General features: G+C 41.0%; 2 protein-coding genes across 2 annotated transcripts in view; both read left to right on the top strand.

Annotated features, from left to right (window-relative positions):
• The window catches only part of KCNK16 (potassium two pore domain channel subfamily K member 16), a 26904-nt gene extending 15547 nt beyond the window's left edge, over window positions 1-11357 (top strand). Inside the window, exon 7 of the mRNA XM_054630404.2 lies at window positions 11250-11357. The gene's annotated coding sequence lies outside the window, so the exon portion shown is untranslated. The remainder of the gene's footprint in view (window positions 1-11249) is intronic.
• The window catches only part of KCNK17 (potassium two pore domain channel subfamily K member 17), a 25764-nt gene extending 399 nt beyond the window's left edge, over window positions 1-25365 (top strand). Inside the window, exons 2-5 of the mRNA XM_054630066.2 lie at window positions 11250-11364; window positions 20230-20396; window positions 21537-21705; window positions 23430-25365. Of these exons, the coding sequence (XP_054486041.1) occupies window positions 11250-11364; window positions 20230-20396; window positions 21537-21705; window positions 23430-23725 (747 nt within the window). The 3' untranslated portion in view covers window positions 23726-25365. The remainder of the gene's footprint in view (window positions 1-11249; window positions 11365-20229; window positions 20397-21536; window positions 21706-23429) is intronic.

Here is a 25365-nt window from a genome sequence, read left to right as displayed (position 1 = left end):
TTAACAAGAACCAACAAAAAACAGCAATTTTTCCTTGTGTTAGTGTATGCGCATACATCCCGAAGAAGCCGCCCACGGCGTGGGAGCTTTCCGTGGGCAGCCGCCTCTGCCGCGTCGCTCCGTGCCCGGGGCGCGTCGGGCACCGCACCCCGCGCTGCTGCGCGGCCCGTGCTCCCCGCTGATGGAGAGATGCTCTCGTTCTCCGCTGCCCTCCCAACCGCCGCGGCGTTCGCGGTTTTGAAGCGCCGCCGGATGACCGAAGGTGGTGGAGTGTCCCGTTATGTGACAATTACCTGCAGTTAATTACATGTGGTTTAGGTTTGCTCTTGCACTTCGGAAGCGTGAGTTATAGGCTGTGACGTCTTGCAAGCGGTAAATTCTAATGGGAAGGCTTTGTCGTGGTAAATTTAGTTGATGTTTATACTCGTGACAAACTTTTTCCATCTTCTACTTGTTTAAAGGGAAAGTGCTTAGGTCTCTTAAGTTCTCCTTAAAAATGCTTCTGAAGATATTTGTAGGATGGTTGCAAAATGTAAAGCAACAACAAATGCAGTCTTACTAAAGTACAGATGGTTGAATTTTTATGATACCGATACAGGCAAAGTGACATAAATGGGTTCTCTCTTTGCTCAGCTTTTGCTTGAAAAAGAAAAACCTGCACGATTGAAGTGTCTTGAGTATTTACCCAAACCCCTTGATTTCAGTAGGTGCTGGTAGTTGAGTATGTACTCCTTGCTTTGGTGTGTCTGCCTCAAATAGATGTTGCCAAATACGAAGAACAGTTTGTTTTGTTTTGGTGGGTTTTTGTTTGTTTGTTTGTAAAAGCAGTGTACCGTGATGACTGAAACCATAGCAACTGGTCACTGCAGTTCAAAGAATCTAAGAAACTTCGAACTCGGATATATACTTTTTTTTTTTTCCTCTTCAGCAGAGAGGAAAATACCAAAGCCATCTAATGGGATGATCAATGGTGTTTCAGCAAGGCTCTGGCAGACAAAATTGTGCTGATTCCTTATGTCGTATTTTTATCCCTTGGCTTTCTGAGTGCTATATTCTCTGTTGGCAGTCAGTAGTATAGTGATCATATGCTATAAATTTGGGCCTTTGTAAGCTACTGTAGTACCCACTTTTATTACTTATGGTGTGAGCTATGCTACCTGTGGAATTTAAATAGAGAGAAGTGAGAAATAGAGCAGAGAAGACCAGTCTGGCATTTCATAAAGCTGGATCTTAGTTAAGCTTCATTCAGCACTGGCCCATTGTGTAGTGAGCACCTGGTATGGCACTTGCCCAGGGGTTGCAAGCCCTTGGTGAATGATGGTAATGAGCTAGTAATGGAGAGAAGGTAATCACAACTAAATAGGTAGAAATGCCATTCTGTCAGTTTGTTTTACTGCAGCATGACCTCTATGTGTTCTTGATACCCCGAGAATAGGAAAACCACTCAAATCCCTTTAGACCAGAGGTTGTTACAATATGCTGTGTGAGTACTTAATTGTGACTGAGCAAGCCCTTGATGGGAAAGTTACAAATAAGCTTTGTTTCATTTTGTGCAGTGTCTGTGCATGCCTTCATGCTCTGAGAAGCCATACTCTGAGTTTGAATGGCTTTGTGTGTTATTTTGAATAACTTTAATGCTGAGAAATTAATCCTCAAAAATCCACAGAACTGATACTTTCCTATACTCTTTTCTAATTTCCTAGGCAGCAATCACTGGCATGCTCTAGGTATGCTGAAAAAGAGATGGTTTTGTGTGCAGTAAATTGTTATTGCAGTATATTGCACATAGTTTATCAGGCAGTGTCATCACTGGCTCTTTTCAGATAAGAAACTTGTCTTCTAGATACACAGCTGATTATTTGCTAATTAAGAAAGACATAAAGCGTGTTTGTGAAAACGTAAAGCAATGTGTGAATTTTAATTGCCTTGACATTACTGACAACTCCTCGTTGTTTTCTTATAGCTCTCGGATTCCAGATAATGCTAAACTGTGTTTGTTTTAAGTGTATATGGGCCAATATGAAAAAAAATCCTAGTTTGCTGAGCAATGTACAAATGTAATTTTACAACCTGTTTATCACTTAGTTCCTAGTTACCAGCTGGGAGGGGAAATCCACTGTTCCAACCCTTGTGCAGATGGGGGAGCAGCAGAGAGCTCCAGCTTTAAGGAGCTAGCAGGAGAGCAGGGAGTGAGGATGGTTTGGAGGGAAGCAAAGCAAACAAACCATGCTGCAGTAGCTAGATGAGTGAATTATCATTCAGTAATTTCTATGACTTGGGTCCTTTCCAAGGAAGAAGCAGCCTTCTACTTAACAAAGGAGAGGACGGAAGGAGGTGAAAATAGCAGATCAACAATAAAAACAACAGCGGAGGAGAATGTGTTAGAAAGTGTGTGACGTGTGGTGGTGTGCCCCTGCTTCCTGTAGCTGGATTTTGTTGGGGCTCTCTTGCCTGGAGGGATTGGCCAGCTCTTCCCCTGCAGGAGCAGTTCCACATATCCCGAGTAGTTAAAAGTAGCACCTGCAAATGCTAAGCAGATAAACAATGCATGGTCATGTGTTTATGCACACACAGAGGGCACAATGGAGGCACTGTGGCCACAAGTCTCACTACAGTGCATCCGGTGATGTTTCCTCAAGGAACACCTAAGTTTGACTCTGTTGACCCATCTAAACCCAGACTATTGTTCTGCCATTGTGACTGCACACGTGCTCAGCAGGAACAAGACTGAGAGCAGGCCATCCCCATGTGCCACTAGGCAGCATGAAAAGAGGACAATATCTGCCCTTTTATTATCATTATGGTGGTGATCTTTACATGCTGGAATTACTGGGTGTGAGGTCACATAAAAGGAAGCCCTCAGTAACAAGACTTGCAGAAGATGGCAGCAGATGCAATGATAGGACAGATTGCAGGTGATATGCTTTCAATACAATGAAGAAAAGTAGCTGGACTCAGCTGGGGAGAAAAATATCTATGTCCAGGCAAAAATTATGTTGGTTCTAGTTTCTGGAAGTGTCCAGAAGGTGAGGCTTCACACAAAGAGGACACTTTATGTATGAGCATATTTCTTGGAGCTGAGACCCTTTCTGTCCTTTTGGGGTTGGGGACACCTAGACATGCTTTGGTGTAAATCACTTCTAGTACAAAAGTGCTTTACTGCATAGTGTGAGTGTATATGTAGCTCTAGTCCAGCTGAGCTGCCCTCCAAACTCACTCCTTTTCCTGCATTATTTTCAATGGTTACAGGCACTCAGCTGCTGTACTTGCCAGTGTCTCTTTGATCAGATGATTGGCTGTAGGGCCAAGCTTGGAATAGCACTTTTTGTGTATTACCTATTACCATGACATCCCTTTCATGCTATCCTTCTTTTTTTTTTTTTTGATAGAAACCTTTTGTGTTGTATACATATTTCCCTAGTACAGATGTTTCCAATACTTATTATACTGTTCTATTGGTTTTCTATTGTGGATATATAATGCTATTTGAAGACAGTTGCTTTCATAAAATGAGAAAATGAAAGCTGAGCTAATTTTTTTTTCTTATATCTAGAAAGATGTAAGGTTTAGTGAAATGGGCCTAATGCCAAAGGGCAGGTTATAAACTAAATGGCTGCAGGTGGATCTAGATACTCTTATCTCCAGAGTCAACAGCTAGAGGTACACAGAGAGTTTGAGTAGATGTTTACAAGAGCAATGAGATCCCACATGACTGAAAGATTCTCATCAATACCTTGGCTTGTACTGACATTGAACCAGCAGAGAATTGTGACAGCTGTCAGGAAATAAAACCCTGCAAACACAGTTTACTAAAATAATCTTGCACTCAAATGATGCAACAGGAAGGGGTGAGCATCAGAGATCACCTGCCAGTGGTGAGGGCCTTAAAGGAACAGCACTGACTCCTGGTATTGTGGAGCTGTAAAATCTATATGGAACCCAATTTGGTTACATTACCTTATCACAGGGTTGATCCCCTGTAATCATTTTTTCCAGCTTTGTGGTTATCAAAATGTACTGCTGCTTTGCTTAAGCTACAGCCAATTCATCATTCTCTAGACCTGTTGGTTAAAAGAGCTGTGGGTGCCTTTCCAAGGATGTGCATTCTGTGCTAATAATACCATCTTCTAGCATCCCATTGACAGAAGTTGTTGAAGGTAAAATCATTATTCTGTAAGGCAGTAGGCTGGCACTATGTCATCAGACTTCTTGGAAGGTAATGAGATGACATCACCTTATTCTGATGACCTCTTTCTGGTTAGCTCAGCCCTAGGTCTTCTGGTAGTGTCTAGTACCTGTATTCAAAAAGAGAAAGGCAAGGGAAAAAGCATGACAGCTTATTATATCATACCTCTGCCAAGAGAGATATGTTCTTTTGATATTATCAAATTCCAAGTTACAGCTGGTCAGGCTTGGTGAGAAGTAACAAGGGAGTGTAGCCAGCTGCATTTGAGTGGTGTGTGTCTCAATAGTCTGTCCTACCAGAAGATTTGAGACCAACAACTAGCAGTGAATAGCTCAAGACTGGGGGTGCCTTCTAAAAGGAGAAATGGTAATTGTTGTCAGTTGTTTGAAGATTCGGGTTATTCTTATACATATTGTTCTTCATACTTTATCTTTTTTAATGCAATTAAAAGAAAAACAATTGGGGAAAAAAATCTCGGTTTTACTAGGATAACGCAATGCAACATTTCTGTATTCTGTAAATTATACAGGCAGCTTCTTTGAACTTCTTTCAACAGGCCCTGCCTATTTCTGTTGCAGCCCAGCTGTTGTCATTGGGGTTTGGGAAGTGACTGAAATTCAGCAACACTCTGTCTCATAAATCACACCACAGATTCTGCCTCGATATAAAAGCTTAATTTTCAGAAAAAGTACTAGTGGTTTACAGTAGCATTTGTTGCAGCATTACTCCTCTAGGCTACATCTTTTGTTCCTCTCCTGTTGGTGAGTAAGTCTAGATGAATTCTAGAAACCGTAGTGCACATCCAGCTGTGAAGTAAAAGTGCTTTTGCTCTCTTGGTTCCTTTGGTATAGAGGAACTAGCGCTAATTACATTGGCAAACATTGCTGGGGAGATGGGGGAGCAGTTACTTGATCTGCTCTGAGGTTATTCAAGTGGCATAAAATTAAGGAAAAAAAAAACCCAACACTATGAATTCAAAAGAAAACCCAGCTGGGTTTTTTGTTTGGTTGGTTTTTGGTGGGGTTTTTTTTGTGCCAGTTCTTTCAGGCAGAATTCATGTAAGTTTACTCTCCAAAGACAAGGGATCAGAGCTCATGGCTGGGAGGGAAAGTGGGATTAATAATCTATTTGTCAATTATTTGGAAATTAATTGACCTTTGCCTTTGCAATCTGAGACCAATGTTAATGTTAACTATTTTCTTCTCATTTACATCTGGTATCCTGTGAGGCATAAATGAATGTTTATATGCCAACATTGCACAGAATTTCCAATGCACAAAGTTTGTGAGTTGTTTTCTCATTAATCTAAATGGTAGCTTGGTGCCTTTTGAACACCTTCTTTTCCTCCTTTATATGTTGCAAAGGTGAGGAAATTGTCTGGAAGGAGGCAAGCCATTTTCAGGAGTTCATGTATGCCCTGGAAAAGTTGATTTCTGTACATGAATATATAAACTTCAACTAAACTAAGAATAAAGATTCTTATACCAGTCAATTTTTGCCTTCTTTGAGAACTGCTTTCAAATACACTTACTAAATACTGCTTTTGCCTTTAAAGGTATCTCAGGATTACTGTCACCTCTGGCCAGAATGCCACAGTTCAGAAACAGGATAACAGCAGTGACAGGAGCCACAGTTTATAAAAAGGTCATTTTTATGACTCTTTCCCTGATGGTTTCCTCCAGAAAAAAAAAAGTCATGAATTCTTATGGATATATTTGGTAGAGTCATAAGCTTTTGGGGCTTTGCTTTTGTCATTTTCACTTAACTTGCTCATATTGGGGAGGGTAGGCAGATTAGAATCAGTCTGTTTAATCATTTATATAAAGCTTATTTTTTGCTGTAAAGATCATGGGAGGAAAGAGAAGCATAGTGTTCTGAAGAAAGAGATTGTGAAGAACATAGTGCCTCAGTTTACATATACACATTCATTCATTCTTTACTGCTGACCTTAAATACCTTTTTTGAAAGCTGTATGCTGGTCATATGCTTTTGTGACTCAGTGCAGAGGTGAAAGATGGAATTTTTAGCTGGTGTCAATGAGGTCAGATTAAATAATGGTCCTTCCTTTTGCAGGACTTGGTGATCAGAAGCTGTGCTGCAGCCACAGGTGGGCGGTGGGGGGCCCACATGTGATGATAATTGTGGAGGGGAGGAAGTGTAAGCTGAGAAAGCTGGGAGTTGCCCAGAGCTGATAACACAGCAAACATGGTAAATGAGACTTATGGGTATGGCTGAAGGATAGAGTGGCTCGGCAGCAAATACAAAAGAATAAACCTACATTTTTGGGGGAGGAAGATGCAATACTCAAATGTCAAGTGGAAATCAAACTGTAGTTGTTGGGGCTGGGTTTTGGTGTTTGTTTTTTTTTGGTTGTTGTTGTTGTTGTGGTTTTTTTTGTTTTGTTTTGGAGTTAGCTAGACAGTATGAACAGATCTTTTGAGTGTAATTCAAAGTGTATGGTTGAATTTTTGCTGGTATGTCTGTAATAACTACTTTGGGTTTATTGCTGCAAAGCTGAGTAGAACTGGTAAAACTCCAGTATAGGTGAGTCATGCATTATCAGTCATCTGTGGAAGTGCAGCCCCAGAGCTGTGAAGGGTTAAAATTCAGGCCGCAGGAGTGATTTAATTTTTTTAGTTTCTTTTTTTTGACTATGATAAGGAAACTGTGGTAACGTTGTGTTTGGGTGTTGCTGCAGAAAGAACCAGTGGCTGATAGTAAAGGACAGGGAAAGAAAGGAGTATTGCCATCCTAAAATAAGTGTGATAAGGGAGTCAACAGAAATCCACAGCTTCCTCACAGGGTTACCCCTTAGCTTGAATTCAAGCAGGGAGTTCCTTGTAGAAATATGCACAAAGCAGGCTTTTTTACTGGGATGTAATCTAACGTAGAGCTTGTATTTGCAAGCATGAGTTTATGCCATTCCTAACTGAAACTTCAGAGTTTATACTTGAGAAAGGTGGAGCTGGAAGCTCAAGTTGATTATTCTGAGACTTTTTTTTTCTAACAAAGGTAACAGGATAGGCATCTACATTTTAAATAAACCTCTTTGAGTGGACATCACTTGCATGGTCAAAAAGCAGAACAACCTACTTGAGTGAGAAAATTAGCAGCCTGCAAATGAAGTTTCATTGACCCATGAAGGTCTAAGAATTTAAAATCTCAATTTATAAATCCTGTAGAAGTTACAATAATTCCCACAAAACTTTTATCTGTAGTTTAAAATTATGTAAGTATTGTCAGCTAAAGATGCAGTAGTCACTGCAAACTTTAAATTATTACCACTTTAGAGAGGGGGAAGTAAGTGCAGAGAAGTGAAATGATGGTTTTATGTTGTACAGCTTGTCTGTCAGTAGAAACCAAAAAACCACTGCATTCTGGCTTTTTCTTAGTATTTTAACCACCCACCTGTTTCCTTTCTGCTTTCTGAATTGCACATGACCTTTAAAGTTCCCAAAATATCAAGCCCAAGCTCTACAAGTTCAGTATTTTTTGGGTGGTTGTGGTATTGACTGAGGTCTTAGGTTAGGCAGATAACTGCTTTTGAACACTGGATTTAAGATGCTTCTTCTACTAGTGCCTTTTAATGCATTAGGTTTTGAGGCAGACACTGTACAAATCTCCTAGTCCTCTATCCTATCTCCTAATCAGTGTACAAATCAGCATAATTAAGAGAAAAAGGAAAACACCTAGGTTTCGAAGTAATCATTAACTAAAGCAAAGTTTCTGGTTCTCAAGAAGGCTGGCTAAGGAAACTAAGCACTTATGCAACATGTGTGATTCACTTTCTTTTTAGTACCTCCTGAACCCACAGGCTAAAATATACTTCAAATTTATTTGAAAATCCATAACAGAGACATATCAACACCTCTTCAATGGAAAAAGCAGGGAGAATTCAGCTGTTCTGCTAGTGTTTATCAGCTAGGTTTTTTCCTGTATTCTCTCTAAAATGATAAACCATTTTTAATTTTTCTATGAAAAAGAGCAATAGTGTAAAATCTAAAGAGAAAGAGCAAAAGTCTAAAGGAATATAGTAAATTAAGGAGAATATTCACTGATATCTCCCTAAATGCTCGGTCAGCCTTCAGGAGTTTGCAATCCAATGACTTCCTGTGCCAGAAGTAATCTCTGTGCATTAATAGCCATCAATGGATTTCTCTTTCATGAATCTGCCCCCATGGGCACATCTGCAGGAAGGCAAGCTCCATTAGTTCTACAATTCTCAGAAGAGTCAATCTTTTGTTTTCTGTCATCATTGTTGCTATGTCAAAGGTTGATTCTAGATAGTATAATAAAACATTTTTTACTTTAGGAAAACAAAGACTGTATCCTTATCTCCAACCACTGTGAATCTTCCCTTTTAAGGGTGGCATCAGTTACTCTTTCTTCCTAACAGTAATGAACTTGGCATTTTTTCTGGGAGTGTTGTTTTATTCAAGCGGCTTTGATTTGCATGAATATTCAGTGCTCCCCCTTTGGGCTGGCTTCAACAGGTGGGTGGGCCTAATGGTGTTCTCTGGTTATTTGATAACAAGGTTTAACAAATGAATGCTTAGAGACTTCTTGCTGAAAGGGCTTGGAGACCTCAGCAAGCACACCAAGTGCCTCAGTACCAGGAACAGAAAACAGCTGGCATGCTGCAAGCTCAGGGCTTGCTCTCTGCCAGTGAGTAATGGTTCCATGGTACTTCCTTCCCACTGCCAGCAGTGCAGGTCACTGTCCATTTAGGGCAAATGCTGTGTCTTCAGAGCCTCAAGACACATCCTGTGCTTCCTGGCAGTAGCATCACTGCCTGGGGAAGGTTTACAGTGACCCTGGGATTCTGAGTTGTTACGAGTCACTGCAAAGCTGGCAAAGTGCTCACAACTGCTCAGCCTCTTGCTTCTAAACCAAGCAAAACAGAAGTGCTGCAAAAATGTGAAATTAAACATTTAATGCCTCAGTTACTGCTGCTTGTTTCTCACATTATGTCTTTTGCAGGCTCTTTGTTTCCTTTTTCTGCATGAAGGTTTTTCCATTTCTTTGGGCCAATTGTGCCACAGGTTCTTGCAATCCTCTCTGGTTCTTAAGTGTTTTTGGCTTTAAAACTTGATGTTGAGTTTAATATTATCTACTGCTGAGCTTGTATCAGCAAGACATCAGGCAGGAGAATGGACAACAAACATGCTGCATGTTTGAGTTTTTCAAGTATCCCTGATCCAGCTGGTAATAAATTTATCCAAGAACTGGACTGTGGCTGTTCCAGAAGGTATATATGTGTTCAAGACTAACTAAGAACTGCAGAGACCACAGTTTACAGAAGGACATTTTGAGGAAAATATCAAGCTTTTTATTTCAAATTTAACTACTGGTTTCTGGAGGGGGGGAAAAATAGGTCATCTGTATAATTTTCCAGTGTCTCTCTTGCCATTTGACTTACTTTGGAAGTTATTTTATGTTCATGCACACTAATTCCTTTCTAGGCCATTGTCTGCAGAATTTCTTACACTTCTTAAACCGAAGGTCAAATGTTGTCAGCCTGCACGCCATGTAACCTGACAAACCTCAGTGCAGACACCAGACCTGGAAGAAGAACAATGAGTGGGGGAATTACACACATCTGTTCAAAATAAATCCTTCTGGAGGCTTCTTGAGGCAACCTTTTCTCTCTCTTGTTCTTGTTTTTTTGTTTTTTTCAGGGATAATTACAGAAGGAAGCAAAACGCAATACCACATCTGTGGTCCTTAGCCCTTCTCAGAGCACAGGCTCTCTGCTCTGTCTCATAATTTAGAATTTAATAGATTATAGTGTGACTCTAAGGGATTTAAGTTGCCTTCAGTTATGAGTAAATCAAGATATTTCTGAGAATACATTATCAAACAGTGTTTATTGCTTAGAAAAATGTGTTGATTTCTGAGCTGCTCCATCTTCGTGTGATAATTAGTAGCTCTAGAGAAAAGAGGTAATGATCCTTTTAGTTATGCTGCTGCTTGGGACCCTGGAAACAGCTTTTAATTCACATCCTTGTATAATATTATAAAAATAATAAAAATTATGTAGAGCACATTACATCAGTAAAATGGGACAAAGCTTCCTCACTTTGCAGGCTTGACGTGCCAGTTTGTTTGGTGGATGTATAAACTACAACTCCTTTGCAAAACCAAAAACTGATCAAAATCTGAGTGTGATTCCTTTTATTATCAGTGGTGAAAGTTTTATCAGTCTTTTTTGTTGGGATGGGGACAGTATTATTTAGTATCTGCATGTCTTTTTCAGAGATGATGAATTTTATGTGTTCTTGGTTACACTTTGCATTCAAAGATAATCAACTGTCAAGTGAAGTGTGAAATGTTTAGTGTCCATGCTGTGAATAATGTTGTTTTGGACACAACTATCATTGATTTTGTTGGCATGGGAAGGTATAGTCAGATGTGGGCACTGTTAAGATGTCTCATATCTTATTTTGGCATAACTCTGCACACTTCATGTAGTGACTTCTAAGTCTTTCCCAGGAAGATTGAACAGAATCAGGCATAATGCTAATCTGATGTGTTCATTCCCATTTGTAGTCCCAATGTGGGGACGTATTGGCCATCCTGAGTAGTCTCAGTCTCCTATAACACACCAGATACATTCCTCCCCAGTCCAGGGGGCTTCTCTGCAAGGGATCTGTATCATTTACGTATGTGTGTATATTTGCTGCTCTGGGACTTCTGCCATTGGAATATCCCATCTGGAAGCATTTCATTTTCCTAATGAATATGTCATAAGGCAGTCTTAATTATTGTCTGTCTAGGCCTTCTCTAGTTAGATCTTACCCCTAATCTCTTCCACATTTATCTATATAATCTACCATGTGCATGTGCAACTTTATTGTATTGCTGTAGGTGCCCTTTTCTTAGAAGCAATATGCTGGCTTTGGCTTTTCTGACCTTGCAGCCCTTTGGTCTCTAAGGTACAAGAGATCCTCTGCTATAAAAGGGAAACAACAGAATCAGAGGTGGTTGTAGTTTGGGTTTTTACCAGTCACATGAACTTGCCTTAAAGGGGTTTATGGGATCTCATGTTATTGTCTCTTTGCAGGGTATCATCCAAGCCTACAAGAGTGGCATAACCCTCCAGGGAAACACCACTAGCCTGGGCAGGTGGGACTACAGTGGGTCTTTTTTCTTCTCCATATCTGCAATAACAACCATTGGTAAGAGCTCCCTGCTTACAGGGCCACCTCATAGGTGGGAAAAGAGTGGGAATGAGGGCCTGTACTCAGATACTGCTCCAGCACTGTGTGGTTCCCTGGAGCTTGCAGTAGGGAAGCACCCATGACTCCAGCCCTAGGAGTGCTTTGTCAGTGCCAGTAATGATCTCTAACTGATCAGACACAGGGATAATTAGATCAGGACATAATCCTGATAAATTACATGGCTTCTGGGGCCTGAACTTCATGGTACTGCACTGCCTGGACTTTCCCAAGTCTTGTGCACTCTGAGAGGTCTGAAGTGAATTGTGCATTGAAATGGGCTTTTCCTATCACAAGGACAGGAATTATCTTGGACAATTCTTAATGCTGGCTGTTGCGTCTTCAGAGACTGTATTTATGAATTATTCCTACTTATTACTGCCTGTATTAGATGAAGACCTGCTTGTTCAAGTGGAAGTTAAATAACTGGATAAACATCACAATTCAGTTGACTCGGGTTTCAGCAATTGGGTAATGCAAATCCATGAAGAAATGATGGAAATAAGTAGGGGGAGGGAAAGTGAAAAAAAAAAATGTACTGGGTACAGAGCTAGTTAAGGCAGATGCTGTTAATTATTGTCATTTTGTGTCCCCTGTCCCCAAAACTATTAATAACTTGCCTAATGTCTTTTTCTTATGGTATGACCCAGTATTAAAAAAAATGTAGGAGAGAGTATGTGGAGAGATGGTTGTTGGGGATCAAAAATCCCTCACAGGTTTTTTGATTTGTCAGCTCTCTTTAAGTATTTTTTTAAATCAAGATTTTTCTTTTTGTACCCAAATGGAACCTTCTTTTGATATCTGATTGTGTTTGAAGATACATTGGCTCCAGAGCACTAAGCCCCCAAGCATGAGCTCAAAGAGAGGGTTTGTGGGTTTTCTGTGGGGGTGGAGGTGAGTGGGTGGTGGTGTGTCATCTTCCTGTGACTCAGTACATCTTTCTGTCCTGCTCCTTTGCACATGCATTGTTCTGGTTGGGAACACACTTTCAGTGTGCTGCACTGCCAGGCAAGGGTTGCACCAGATGATGGCAGTGGAGGCTCATCAGACAGGCTTACTCAGGTTATGGGTTTCCAGCAGAGCCTGGTCAGTTCCTTCCAGCCTTTGGTACAAAGCAGCATCTGCTCAGAGCTGCTTTGCGTGCCTCGGTAGTGAATCCTGATGAGTTTCTAAGCCATCAGAGTGACTGTTTCACCATGGCAAATTTAAGTTAAAGATATTCAGGAAGAATCAAATTTATCATGTTAAAATAATAAAATAAGGGGATGTTGTGATGTTGGCAGAGACCTAGACTAAGCATTTCTGCTCTTCTATACAAAGAGTAGCTGCTAAGCTACTCTTCCCACCCCAACCCCCTGCCCCCACTCCCCTCTTTTTTTAAGTAAACCCCTTGTCCTGATGGCTGTAGGGGAGGAGGACAGGGCATGACACAACTGAGTTGATAGCAGAGACAATTGAAAGTTGAAAGGAACCAAATCTTGCAGCTCTTTATCTCATGATTTTAAAGCTGGTGCTGTGACTCTAGAGACTTGTTAATGATTTTCAATTGCGGATTTGAGAATGCCATACAAGCCATTTCTATGCAGAAAGCTTCAGAGGACTGGACCCTTCACTCTGCTTTTTCAAGTGAAATTGTTAGTTGCATACAGATTAGTGTCATAACACTCTGTTGATAACAATATGTTGTAGAAGAGAAAACTGCAAATGGTTTCACGGAGCCTTACCCTGAGTCTACTATCATAATCTCTCTTTATGCAAATTCTTGAGGTAGTTGAGGGGTTCAGCCTCGATGAGGATACCATGCTGTGACTGGGAAGGATAATTGATTATGTCAAGTAAAGAGACAAACTCCTTTCCAAAGAACTCAATGAAGTTCAGAGGGGTCAGTCACAATGGGAAATTTCATGTATAAGGTGTGGCAATGAGATAAATGACAACTGAGAAGGCTTCTGGAGAATTTGTAGCGGTTTTAGTGTTCTTACATGGCAAGGAAGGGTTTATCTCAGGCTGTGATTATGGAGCCAATGAAAGCAGGTCCATCTGCACAAGATTAGCCCATAGGACTTAAAACCCAAGGCATTCTGGCAAATGAGTTCAGGAAGGGTAGAGTTAAGATGATAAAGCAGAAGCAAGATTCTCAGGAATTTAGGGGTACTATTTTGAAGAATATGGATGGCCTCTATTCCATGTGTTCCAGCTGCTGCAAGTCCTTTGGCCTGTTTGTCTCTTCCACATTTTTTCTTTGTAATTAATGCTATCTATGCCTTGCTGGCCTCTTATGTAAAATAGCATCTTTGTGACCCTTGTCCTTAGTCTTCTCAAACAGCACTGCCAAATCCACTATCACTTTTACCTTCATCCATTTCCTTTGAGATGCTCTTTCTGTTCTGCCAGCTTCTGTGTTCTACTTTAGGTGCTTTAACCCTTCCACAGAAGGCGAGGTCCATTTCTCAAGTCCTTACCAGAACACTTTCTCACTGGGGTACAGGAGGGGATGATAACTTCTTTCCCCATTAACACCAACTGAGGGGCATTAGCTTCTTTCCCCACTAACGAGGTTTAAATCCCCGTGTTTCCTGTTGCAGCATCTTCTGCACTGTATCCTTCTTCCAGTTAAATGAGAGCCTCATCTATTTTCACTACTAGTGATTAGAAGCAGCATGTAAACTTTGGTTAAAAACATAGCAAGTTCTAACCTGCAGGCTGGACATAGTTGGTGCCTCAATTGCAGATGTATAAGAGATATGTATGAACTAAAATCTCTTGTTTAAAGAGGTGCCCCAAAGCCTATGTAGTTTTTGGCCAATCTCATGATTTAAATGGAATTGCATTTATAAATTTGGTATGGTCAGTCCTGGCCACCTGCTGATTCTTGCTCCGCACTGTTACGCTTCTGTGCTTTCCTCGTTGCTGTCCTTGACATATCATATCATGCCATATTTTATGTTATCTCATTTTCTGCAGATTTTTCCATAAGAACCCTTTCTCCAGTTTCTTGAAGGGTCATCCTCAGAGTTCCTGTAGAGCTGTAGTAGTAAACATGATTAAAGAAAGAAAAGCTAACTTGCTGCTGTTTTTATCTCTCAGACTTCTTTATCCCTTGCCGACACAAAGTCTCTCCTTTCTGTGTTTACTCTCCTCCTACTTTTAGTTTGGACTAACAGGGCAGAGGTCAAAGCAAGTTCAGAGTGGGGCACAAGATCAAAGTTCCTAAAGTCAAACGACCACAGGGTGGTGTAATTTCAGAGAAGGTGCTAGGGAAAGGCTCTTTCTGTAGTCAGTGATGAGGCTGAGCCTAAGAGTAGGAGTATTGCCCTCTCTAGCCTGAATGTCCCACTTAATATTGGGTGGATGGATGCCATTGCCTAGTGCTGTGTTGCCATTTTGTGATGGCACAACCACCGGAATTCAGTTGTATGAATTTCAAGGGCCCTTTTTTAAAATATAAAATGGGGCAAGTAAACCATCTCACTGTGAAGGAAAAGGGAAATACCTTCTCCCTTTTCTTTCCTTCTCTGGTTAGCACCGTACATAGCTCCTAAAAGCAGTACCCCAAAGAACTGGGAGATAACAACAGAGGCACAGATCAGGCTATTCAGTGAGTGATGGTATTAACCACCCTGTTACAGACATTTAGTAGTTGCCCCAGAGGATCCCAGTGTAAGGAATAAAACAGTAGCAAGTTCAGGGCTGTGAAATTCTGGTAGGGTAAAGCTTTGGGCAGCAAGAGTTTCGTGAAGACTCTGGCCCTCTGCAGTGCTGCCCAGTGTCTGGTGGAGCTCCTGAAAAATGGTCAGGTTCCTCCTATTGCTGGCTGACAATCTGTTGGGGAATTCAGTTAAACTAACTTCATGTCTCAAAGTGGTTACTTGGAACCACTTTGATATTTGAATCCTCTGTGAACCTCAGGATCCTCTTGTGTAGGGGAATTCTCAGCTGAAAAGCTGCCAGTGTTGATGTGTTGATCTTTTCCCTGCCCTGTGACAGCTGGCAGAGCTTCTCTATAGGCTTGGCCAAGGAGGATGTGGCACATGGGAGGTCACTGGTGGGTTTGGGGACAGCCACTCACAGCAGCATCCTCTGAGCTATGTCCTGAGCACTGGAAATGTGGCCTGCTTTCCTGACTGCATGCTATCTTACCCAGCTGAGCCTAAGCTCACTACAGAGCTTTCAGTGTATGCACAGCATCAGTCAAAGACTGCAGTACTCATCTGAAGCATTTTTTTCATACAGTGAAGGAGTGTGCAACCAAATTTTACTCTCATCTGGAACTTCATAGGGCTAAAACTGTTAATAACTTCCCTGGTTCAACCTGCCAGGGTCCCAGTGAGCTTCCCCATATAAGAGACAGTTCCTGAGATTCTCCCACCACTAGCTTTAAAATCAAATTCTTAAAATTTTTGTTTTGTTCTAACCATAAAACTGAGAAGCCAATGCCAGCAGTGTGGCTCCTTGGGGATTTTGTCCTGTTTCTGTCCCACGTGTACAGGCTCCATGCCTGTAGCATCCTCCCTGGATGGATGAATTGGGAATAACTGATTTCCCATGCCAGGTGTCCTCAGCTGTGTGCAGCTGATAAGTGTTCTTGAACTTAGTGCAGACTTGGTGGGTACAATGTGAAATCTCACAAGAAGGTTGAGAAGCCAGCATGTTAGTATGTTTTATATAGTTATGGAGCCATTCAAAGCAGGAGGGAGGATAGGAACCCCTGACTTGCTGATCTTCAGGTGCATGTAGGTGGTACCAAATGACCTCTGAAAATCCTAATGCTTGTAAGATCATAAAATGATTCAGGCTTCCTGGTACCTGAGGAGATCTCCAGTGCAACTGAAGGCTTAAAGCAGCCAGCTATGAGGTCAGAGCAGGCTAGTGAGTGCTTTGTCAGGGCCACCTTCCAGCTAAGCTGGGGCCATGCTCACATTTTAAGAAACCAGACAAACATTACCGTAAGGCTGTGTGAGTGATCAGAAGGTGTGTTTGTGGTTTTCCTACTATGAATTACACAAAGATGTCTTTTCCATCTAAAGTGAATTTTCTTTTTTTTTTTTCCTTCAAAGAAACATTTGAATTTTTCATGGAAAAAACCTTTCATTTCTTCTGGATTAAAGCATCCAGATCACTTGTAAAGACCACAAGGGAAAGAAATTTTAGAATTCCTGAAAAGTGTTAGAGGAGGAGTTAGTGGTGGGAGGAGCTGGATTGTTTAAGGATTTAATTTCCTCCAGTGCCTGGGAAAATAGGAATGTGGCTCACTGAACATCACCTCAACTGCCAAGCAGAGAAGTTTTACTGAGTATTTAAATGTGTAATGAAAAATAAAATAATTGTGGCATTGATATCCCTCAGTGAACTGCACAGTGGATACCGGGCCCCAGGTTAGATGAATTCCTGGTTATTCAAAGCAAAATATTGTCAACAAGAGCAATCTGTAAATTTGGGATTAGACCCATGTCTGTAGGAAATGATGGCTTGTATACTTTCATGTAGGAGAAAAGATTTAATAAAACAAGTGTTGCTTCTCTAACCATAGCTTTATTAGTGGTTTTAGCGCTCAAACACATTTTTTGGGGAGATTTGGTTTAATGCTAACCCTGGATTTTTCTGGAGATGAAATTTGTTTTTTCAGATGTTTTTCAGCCTATGATAGACATGTTTTGTTCTAAGCACTTTTTGATGAAAATACTCTTATATCTGGACAGTGAGAACAAATCTTTCATTGTGGGTAGCAGGAAGTTGCAGCTGCCTCAGTTAACTGAGGGCACTGCAAGTACTGTCTTGTGAATGAAAAGATCTTTACTAATAAGTCTTATCTTCTTAAGAAGTCTACAGAGATTCTGAATCCCTTATGGGCAGGAATGTAATGGGAAAGCAGGGGAAAAAATCCTTACTGTTACACGTATTACTTACTTAATACGTGTAACAGAAGCACATGAGTTAAAGCACATGGTTATGAGCATTTAGAAATAAAACCATTCTTGTTTCCTCCAAAGAAGCTTAACTTACATTACACCTTATTTCAAAACAAGAGGAGCTATACATGCACTTAATCCAGCTGCTTTGGTGGAAACACACAGAGATGTCTTTGCAGTTTTTAGTGGTCATTTCTCAGTGTGTCTTTGCTCAGACATGTACCAGTGACATCCCAGCAGCAGGCTCATGAGGGATGTGACACAACTGGCAGTGCAGTTTTAATTTCTGAATCTGGTTCAGATCTTCTAATATCTAGCTCACAATGATTTAAGACACCAACTAATACTGAAGAGAGGAAGTCCCATTTTCCCATTCCTGCTTAAGTTTTATAACAGTTAAGGTTTATATACAATTAGGTTGGCATTTCTTTGTCTAGTGCAAGAAGAAGTGGATGTAACCAGACAGGAGTAAATTTCTGGCCATTTTGCATGATCTAAAGTCTCCTATGCTATTTGATTATACTTCATATCCTATATAAAAGCTGGTGGGACATGCTTTTTTTGGCATATGTACAGCAACTGTGTACCAAGTCTTCAGAAAATTGTCTCAAGCTGCTGAATCCAAGGGAGAAGGGAGCCAGAGAAATCAAATGCAAAGCAGGTCTGGTGTTTGGAGGGCGGAGTTTACTGTGCACATTAGACCTTCCTACATCATTTAATTTGCCATTCTAAATTAATTGTAACATACAAGTTAAGTTTAGGTGCCATCCAGCCCTATGTGGCATCCCCACAATTCTGAATGCTGCTGTGCTTCACAGAGTGACCAGAGAACATGGGCCTTTCTTCTTTTATGTTTTTCTGCAGAGAAACTTAGAAATCTGTGATTAAAAGAACTGCCCAAGACATTACAGAGTCTTTCAAAACTTGATATAGAAGGAAAAGAAAGGGGAAAGGCTGGGGGAAACCACCTTGGGAATAACTGGCTGTAAATGATTGTGACTCATCTTCAGCCTCCAGCCCTACCATAAATGCCCCCCAGCACTTTCTCCAGGGCCAGGTCAGGCCACAAAACACCCTAATCCCATAAGAGAAAAATTGGAACTAATCCACTGAAATGTCACAGCCAGTATGAAATGCATCACACCAGACACATCTTTCTATAATTCGCTTAGAAGGGGTCATCTACCAGATGTTCTTGCCTACATGTCTCATTTACCACACTTGTTAGTCTAGAAATGGTGAAAGATGGCAGAAATTAGCAATCATTTGGGAAAAGTGCATTAGCATTGCAAAGAAGGAGTAGCACTGGCATGAAGTCTTAATTTAGCCCCTTTTTTTGGACTGTATTTCAAAACATTTAGTTACATAAGAGCACTCCATTCTTTCTGGAGGATGCTCTCCCCCTTCCCAGGGACAGGCTCCTGGGGCTCCATTGGAGGTGTATTGTGTGCCTAAAGTTATTGAAGGGGATGTCCTCCATGGAATCAAATTTGGGATTTGTGGGGGTGCATACTTAGGAATAGTTTGCCTCCAGACCATTTTCTGGGTGTAGTTTGCTGGCAGACATGCACAATTGCAGAGTTGCCCATGGTGTGAGATTTTTGTTAGCAAAATCTTGGCACGTGTAGATATCCCCAGCTCATAGCTGCACACATTTCTACATTGTTGGTCAGTGGCTTATTGCATCTGGCATGTGACAGAGGATAGTGAAGAAATGGGACTCTGGAGTTAACCACAGATGTTTGCACTCTCACTTAATCTGGGATACAGAGCCAGCCCTGGGGCCTCTCCCTGCTGGGCACTGCTCATTTGCCCTGTGGCTAGAGCACCCAAAAGCAGGGTAGCAAGGCAGCAGTGGAGGGAGCACCTCTGCACCTCTGTGCTTGCTGTGCCCGTGGCTGGGCAGTGCTGGGAAGGGGTAGCATTATTTGTGGTAAAAAGATAATCTCCTCTGTAGACATACAACAATCTCTAATGAGCAGAGGTGATTTTGGAATGTAGTCAAGGCCATAGGTCTCTGACTGGCTAAGGCAGTGTTGAAATGTTTGTGGTGTGCTAGTTCTTCCGTCTTTGAAAGCATCCTGTGAAATATACCCTAGTTAAATCTGACTTTCTTGTGGCAGAAGACACTGGAAATTACAAGTGCAAGTCTGCAAATTTATGGGACATTTTAAAAAGAATGTATGTGGAATGAAGACAAGTGATTTTGAAGCCAGAACAATCTGGGGATACAAGCAAGGCTGTGATTGCAAGGCAGGACCTTTTATTAGATCACTTCCTATGACTAGAAGAAAGAGGAAAAATTTAAAACTCCTTTTTCTTTAGGTCAGAAATGAAAGTATTTTACATAGGTTGAATGTAATTTCTCTGGATATATTGACTCTAGACAATAATTTTGACAATTTAAGATGGTTTTGGTACTTGTGGTGCAAAAGAATATAAGCAAAGAGGCAGTGTTAAGTTCACTAGTCCTGTGGGACAAAGGTAGAAAAGGGTGGTTGTTATAATTAAAACACTATTGTTGTGATTCAGAGACCATCTGACAGCGATGCAGGATCATGTACCAGTAAAGCCCATGCCAACAATGCTTACAAAAATTGAACTAAACGGAAGATTTGCATTTACGTCAGATCCCAGCCAGGGCAGTGGGTAGGGGAGAGGAAGTTGACTGGTAAATGGAAAAGGAACTAAGCAAAATTGGCAGCAAAGGAATGTTATTTTCCAGCCCATGAGAGGATATGACAAACAATGGATGTAACTTACAGTTATTTATAAAAAAGGTCCTTTTGGAGCAGTGACCTTCTCACCTAACTTCTGTGGATGATGGAGGTTCACCCCTCCAGGGGGAAGGGGTGCAAGCAGAGACTATTTTAGATTTAATGCTTCATTAAAGCATTTCATCAAATCCCTTGTCTAGGCTATGGGAACCTGAGCCCCAGCACTGCAGTTGGTCGAATCTTCTGCATCGTGTTTGCACTTTTTGGGATCCCCTTGAACCTTGTAGTCCTGAACGAAATTGGGCACCTGATGCTGCTTGGGGTTCAGCATTGTGCCTGTCGCCTAGAGGAGGTGTTTCACTGGCAGGTAAGCAGTATGGGGCAGGCATGTCTCAAAGGAAAAAAGACAGAGGACATTGTCTGGTATTTGAGATCCTATGACGAACAAGGACAGCCTGGCTGACTATTTGACCAAAAAGGCAATAATACTCAGGAATAACTGGAAGCAAATAAATTTAGTCTATGACAGCCCTCTGAGGTGTCGGATAAAGTTGTTTATTAATTGAGGGAAATTCTGTGATGAATGACTTCCCCTACAGCAACAGAAGTGATAAAGCATTGAGCAATGCACAGTCCTAGACTATCTAGTCTGTTTATCATCAGTTTTAGTTAGAATTGCATATGTAAGTTACATGGGAGCATTTGTGGAACAGGCTTTAAACTGGCATGAATTTAGGACTTATGAAGGTGATGCCCAGTTTGTGTTGGCTTAGTGTCAATGTTTAACCTCAGCTGACATCTAAGCACCATGCAGTTACTCACCCCTTCCCAGGGGGATGGGGAAGAGAATCCAGAAGAGTAAAAAATTCATGGGTTGAGGTAAAGACAGTTTAATAAGTAAAGCAAAAGTTGGTCACACAAGCAAAATAAAAAAAGGCATTTGTTCACCACTTTCTATCAGCAGGCAGCCATTTCCAGGAAAGGAGGACTCCATCATGTGCAGCACTTACTTGGGAAGACAAACTCCATCACTCTGAACATTCCCTGCTTCCTTCTCCCTCCAGCTCTATATGCTGAACATGATGCTGCATGGTATAGAATATCCCTTTGGTCACTTGCTCAGCTGTCCTGGCTGTGTCCTCTCCCAAATTCCTGTGTAGCCCCAGCCTACTCACTGGAGGGGTGGGATGAGAAGCAGAAAAAGCCTTCACACTGTGCAGGCACTACTCAGCAACAATAAGAACATTCTGTATTACCAACGCTGTTTTCAACACAAATTTAAAGCACAACCTCCTACTAACTACTGTGAAGAAAATAACCATCCCAGCTGAAGCCAGCACACATGTAGGACAGACATGCCATTTGTTATAGTGGAATTCAATGAATGTTTGTATGCTTTTGTGGAGTCCATCATCATATCATCATCATCTCCAACTGAAAAACAAGCTGGACTTTCCTTGCTTCCCTTCTTGTGACAATTTTTTTTTTCCCCTTCCTCTTTTACCAGAATAAAGCTTCCTTCCTGATGAAGACCTGTGCACTGGTAACTGGCTTGTTATTGTTCCTCCTGCTACCTCCCTTGTTATTCTCTGACAAAGAAGGCTGGTCTTATGAAGAAGGCTTCTACTATTCCTTCATTACCCTCAACACTATAGGGTTTGGAGACTATGTGATTGGTGAGTAGTTCACATTTCATTGCTTTCACCTACTGAACAGCAAATCCATGACACACAAAGCTCCCCACGTGGCAGATTGGCACCAGTAGCAATCCCCAGACCTGATGATCAGTATGTTGTGGTGTGCATTTGGCAGGTGGGAAAAAACATGGTTTGTGCCATAGCAATGCCACCTGAGGAAGAACAAAGGCATTGTTTCCCAGTCAGTAAGTGGCACTGAAGTGGCCTTTCCCTTGAATGACTACACCACCAGGCAGGAGTGCCATGGTTCAATCACAGTGGTTGCTGAGGGCACACTTATCACACTCTGGTGCCACTCTGCCTCTTCATTAACAGACTCTGCCTCTTCTTCTGTCAAAACCCTAGGTAATTCTTTTCTAAAAGGCAACTTAAATCACTTAGGTATAGGCTGTCAGGCACTAGGCACTGCTTAGCTTTGGATGCCAAAACCCTTTGCCAGAGGAAATGGGATTGAATTCACACCCACTGCATTTGCTGAAACACAGGACATGCCTCTTTGATAAAGACTTTCTCATTAAAAACCAATTGATTATAGAAACATATGCACTCTTGAATTCCTGAGAGACAGACTAAAACATCCTATTACAGATTTGCTATTTTCTTTTCTTCATAGCACTTGCTTGATGCTTAGACAACTTAGTGGCATTACCTTAGGACTTGTCTGTAATGCATCAAAGTTATGATTAGAGCTTGTGTAGGCACATGTAAATAAGTTAGGAATAAAGTTAGCTTGAGTAAGGGTAGCCAGATGGAGCTTGACAAAAGCTGGGTCAGCTCAGTATTTTCCTATACTGATTTTACAGATGATGCTGAACTCTGTGCTACAACAGCTTTACTTCTCTCAGTTTCTGGTAATGCATTTGGTATTCCTTCCTCTTCCAGCTGTGCCTTCACCTGTGTAGTACCTTTGTAACTGGAATACTGCCATAGAGGCACTAGGTTTGGTATGAGAATAATTGAGTGTCAGTTGTGGTGTATAGAGGCTAAACAATTTTGCCTTACAATTCTGTATGAGCGGTTTATGCCTCAAAAATGAGGTTCAAGTGACCTTCACACTGTTTCCTCACTACTGTGATACAGAGCTGGGAGGAATAAATGACCTGTGGGGAAGCATCTCTGCAGAAAAGGATCTGGCAGTCCTAATGGGCACCAAGATGTCCATGATCCTGCAGAGAGTGACTCTGTGGCCATGAAGGCTGGTGATAATTTCAAATTGTCTTCCAAGGTTCGATTATTCTTAGAGGTTTTAGGACTGCTCAGACCTCTTTTCTCCTGCTCTCAGAGACTCTTGCTTATATCTGGTTTAACAAGATACATATAGTGGTACATAAAACCTGCTTACCTCTCTGCCTGCAGGGACGTCTGTTACATGCTAATGGAATATTGTGGTGCTAAGTGATAAGCAGAGAAACTAAACTGTGCTTGAATGTAGATAATTTCACTTTGACATGGATGTAATTTGGGATTTAGTTTTCTTTCTTGAGAGTGATATTTGCAATTCCTAAGGAGTACTAGGCTGTTGCTGACACATGATGAAACATACTTACAACATTAGTTCACATGCTAAGTGGATGGCATACTTTTTTTTTATGTAGAAATCACTAATATCCAATGATATTTCAACTGTCTTTGCTTTACATGTAATGTCTCCTTTGAGGTACTCTTGATCCAATGTAGAAATGTTTTGGGTGGTTCTGTTGTAGGGATGAACCCAGATCGCACCTATCCAAGCTGGTACAAGAATGTAGTCTCTCTATGGATCCTCTTTGGGATGGCCTGGCTAGCACTGGTTATCAAATTTTGCATCAACATTCTAGAGAGCTCCAGTTACTTCTGTCAATGCAACAAGAAGAGCACAGAGATGGCTGAAGATTTAATTGATGGTAACAAAAATAGCGTGACTGGACTTCAGAATGCGGAGATCTGCTGTGACAAAGACACAAAAATGAAAGGACCAGTTGAATCTCACTCTTACACAGCTCCTACAGAAGCCCTCTAGGGAGGAAAAATATTCTCTGTGTCCTGCAGGTTTTAGTGCACCAGAGATGAGCCATTTAGAAATGTGTACATGGAGCTGCTCTGACCTGTGAATGGGGTGAAAGTTTGCTTATTGAGCTTGAAATGCTTTTATTTTGAATTGAGGAATGACAGAATATTTCAGTTCCAGCACCACCAAGTACTACCAACAGGACTCTTAGCCAAAAGTAGATTTGTGGAAGTGTTACCTGCGCTCCTACCTCAATCTGTGAGGTAATCTTTGACATCCCTGAGCAGCACTAGCTGCTGCATTTCTTTACATGATTCTTGCAGTCTCTAGTTATACCTATGGCACTTTGCAAATGCCACAGCCATAAAAGCAAGTGCCATTTAATGCAGGAAACAAATGGCATATTGCCAAAAAAAATGAAAAGCACTGTTTAAAGCTATCTAGCAGTCATGGCAGATGTGCACCATCACCTATATACTTGTGCTTGAGAAAGGTGGTAACAAGGTTTTGCTCTCTGATCGTTCATATGGGGATGGCAATGAGGAAGAGCTCGTAGAGGTGCCTGATAGAAACAGATCATTCAATTTTTTAAAAAGTAATTTCTACATCAGAAGTCTGCTAACAGAAAGAGACTGGGTATGCTATTCCTTACTTCAGAACTTATGTGGATTCATTCTTGGAAATATTTTGCAAACCAAATGTCATCAGCTCAATGCAACAGTTCATTTAGATAAATTTGTATTTTGTCACATCTTGGAAGTCAGAAAAGGAGGACTAGAAACAATTTTAAAAGTCAGTGGTTCCAACATTTTCCTATCACCAATATTAACAAGGGCTACTTCAGTCTAGAAACAGACTAGTTGAAGCAACTATGATCGAGAGATGCTATTGTGATGAACTTCTCATGTCATGAATGATTAGTGTACTGTACCTGTTCTATCTAACATCTTATATATAATAACAACTGTCTTTGATCTGTGGAATGACATGCTTATTTGGTTTTTGTGTCAGTCATGAAGCAGAACTTGGTTGAGTCTTTTTAATTCCATTAAATTCTCAAAAATCTTTTTAAATATTGTGCCATTTATAAGGGCACAACAGTCTAACTCCTGGTGCTGTTTGTATTCCGTTATCTGTTCTTCTCATTTTGTTACTCTTGTTGTGGTATTTGCATCCTAAGCATTAACTTTGAAAACTTCACCATGGCAGCAAACCAGAATGAAGCATTTGATTGAGCCTTCAGCTTTTGCAATGAACCTAAGGTCCCATGGGGTTGTAAGAGAAAAGACTGAAAACAGAGTCTGTTGGAGTATGGGACTGAGGAATTAGAAATATGCATTGCTATATTCACAGAAATGGAGTGAGTGAAAAGTGTACAGTCTTCAGGAACACAAGTTCTGAAACATATATTGTGAAAAAAGTGTTTCCAGAAGAGGCCAGTCTTGAGTATTGATATCTGGTGGAACTGATTATAGGAAAAAATGCAGCAAAAGGATCAGCTGAATGAAATTCAGAATGTTGACCTTTTTCTGAGTGCACAGTAGTAAATGTTCTCTCAAATACTGTTTGAAGGGGCAGCAGATATCAGGAAGGGAGACAGTGGACCTCTTGGATCATACTGATGCAAAATAAATACATTTCAAATTTTTGAA

Source organism: Agelaius phoeniceus, chromosome 3 (assembly GCF_051311805.1).
Source record: "Agelaius phoeniceus isolate bAgePho1 chromosome 3, bAgePho1.hap1, whole genome shotgun sequence".
Taxonomy (NCBI): Eukaryota; Metazoa; Chordata; class Aves; order Passeriformes; family Icteridae; genus Agelaius; species Agelaius phoeniceus.
This window is presented reverse-complemented; position numbering and strand designations above follow the sequence as displayed.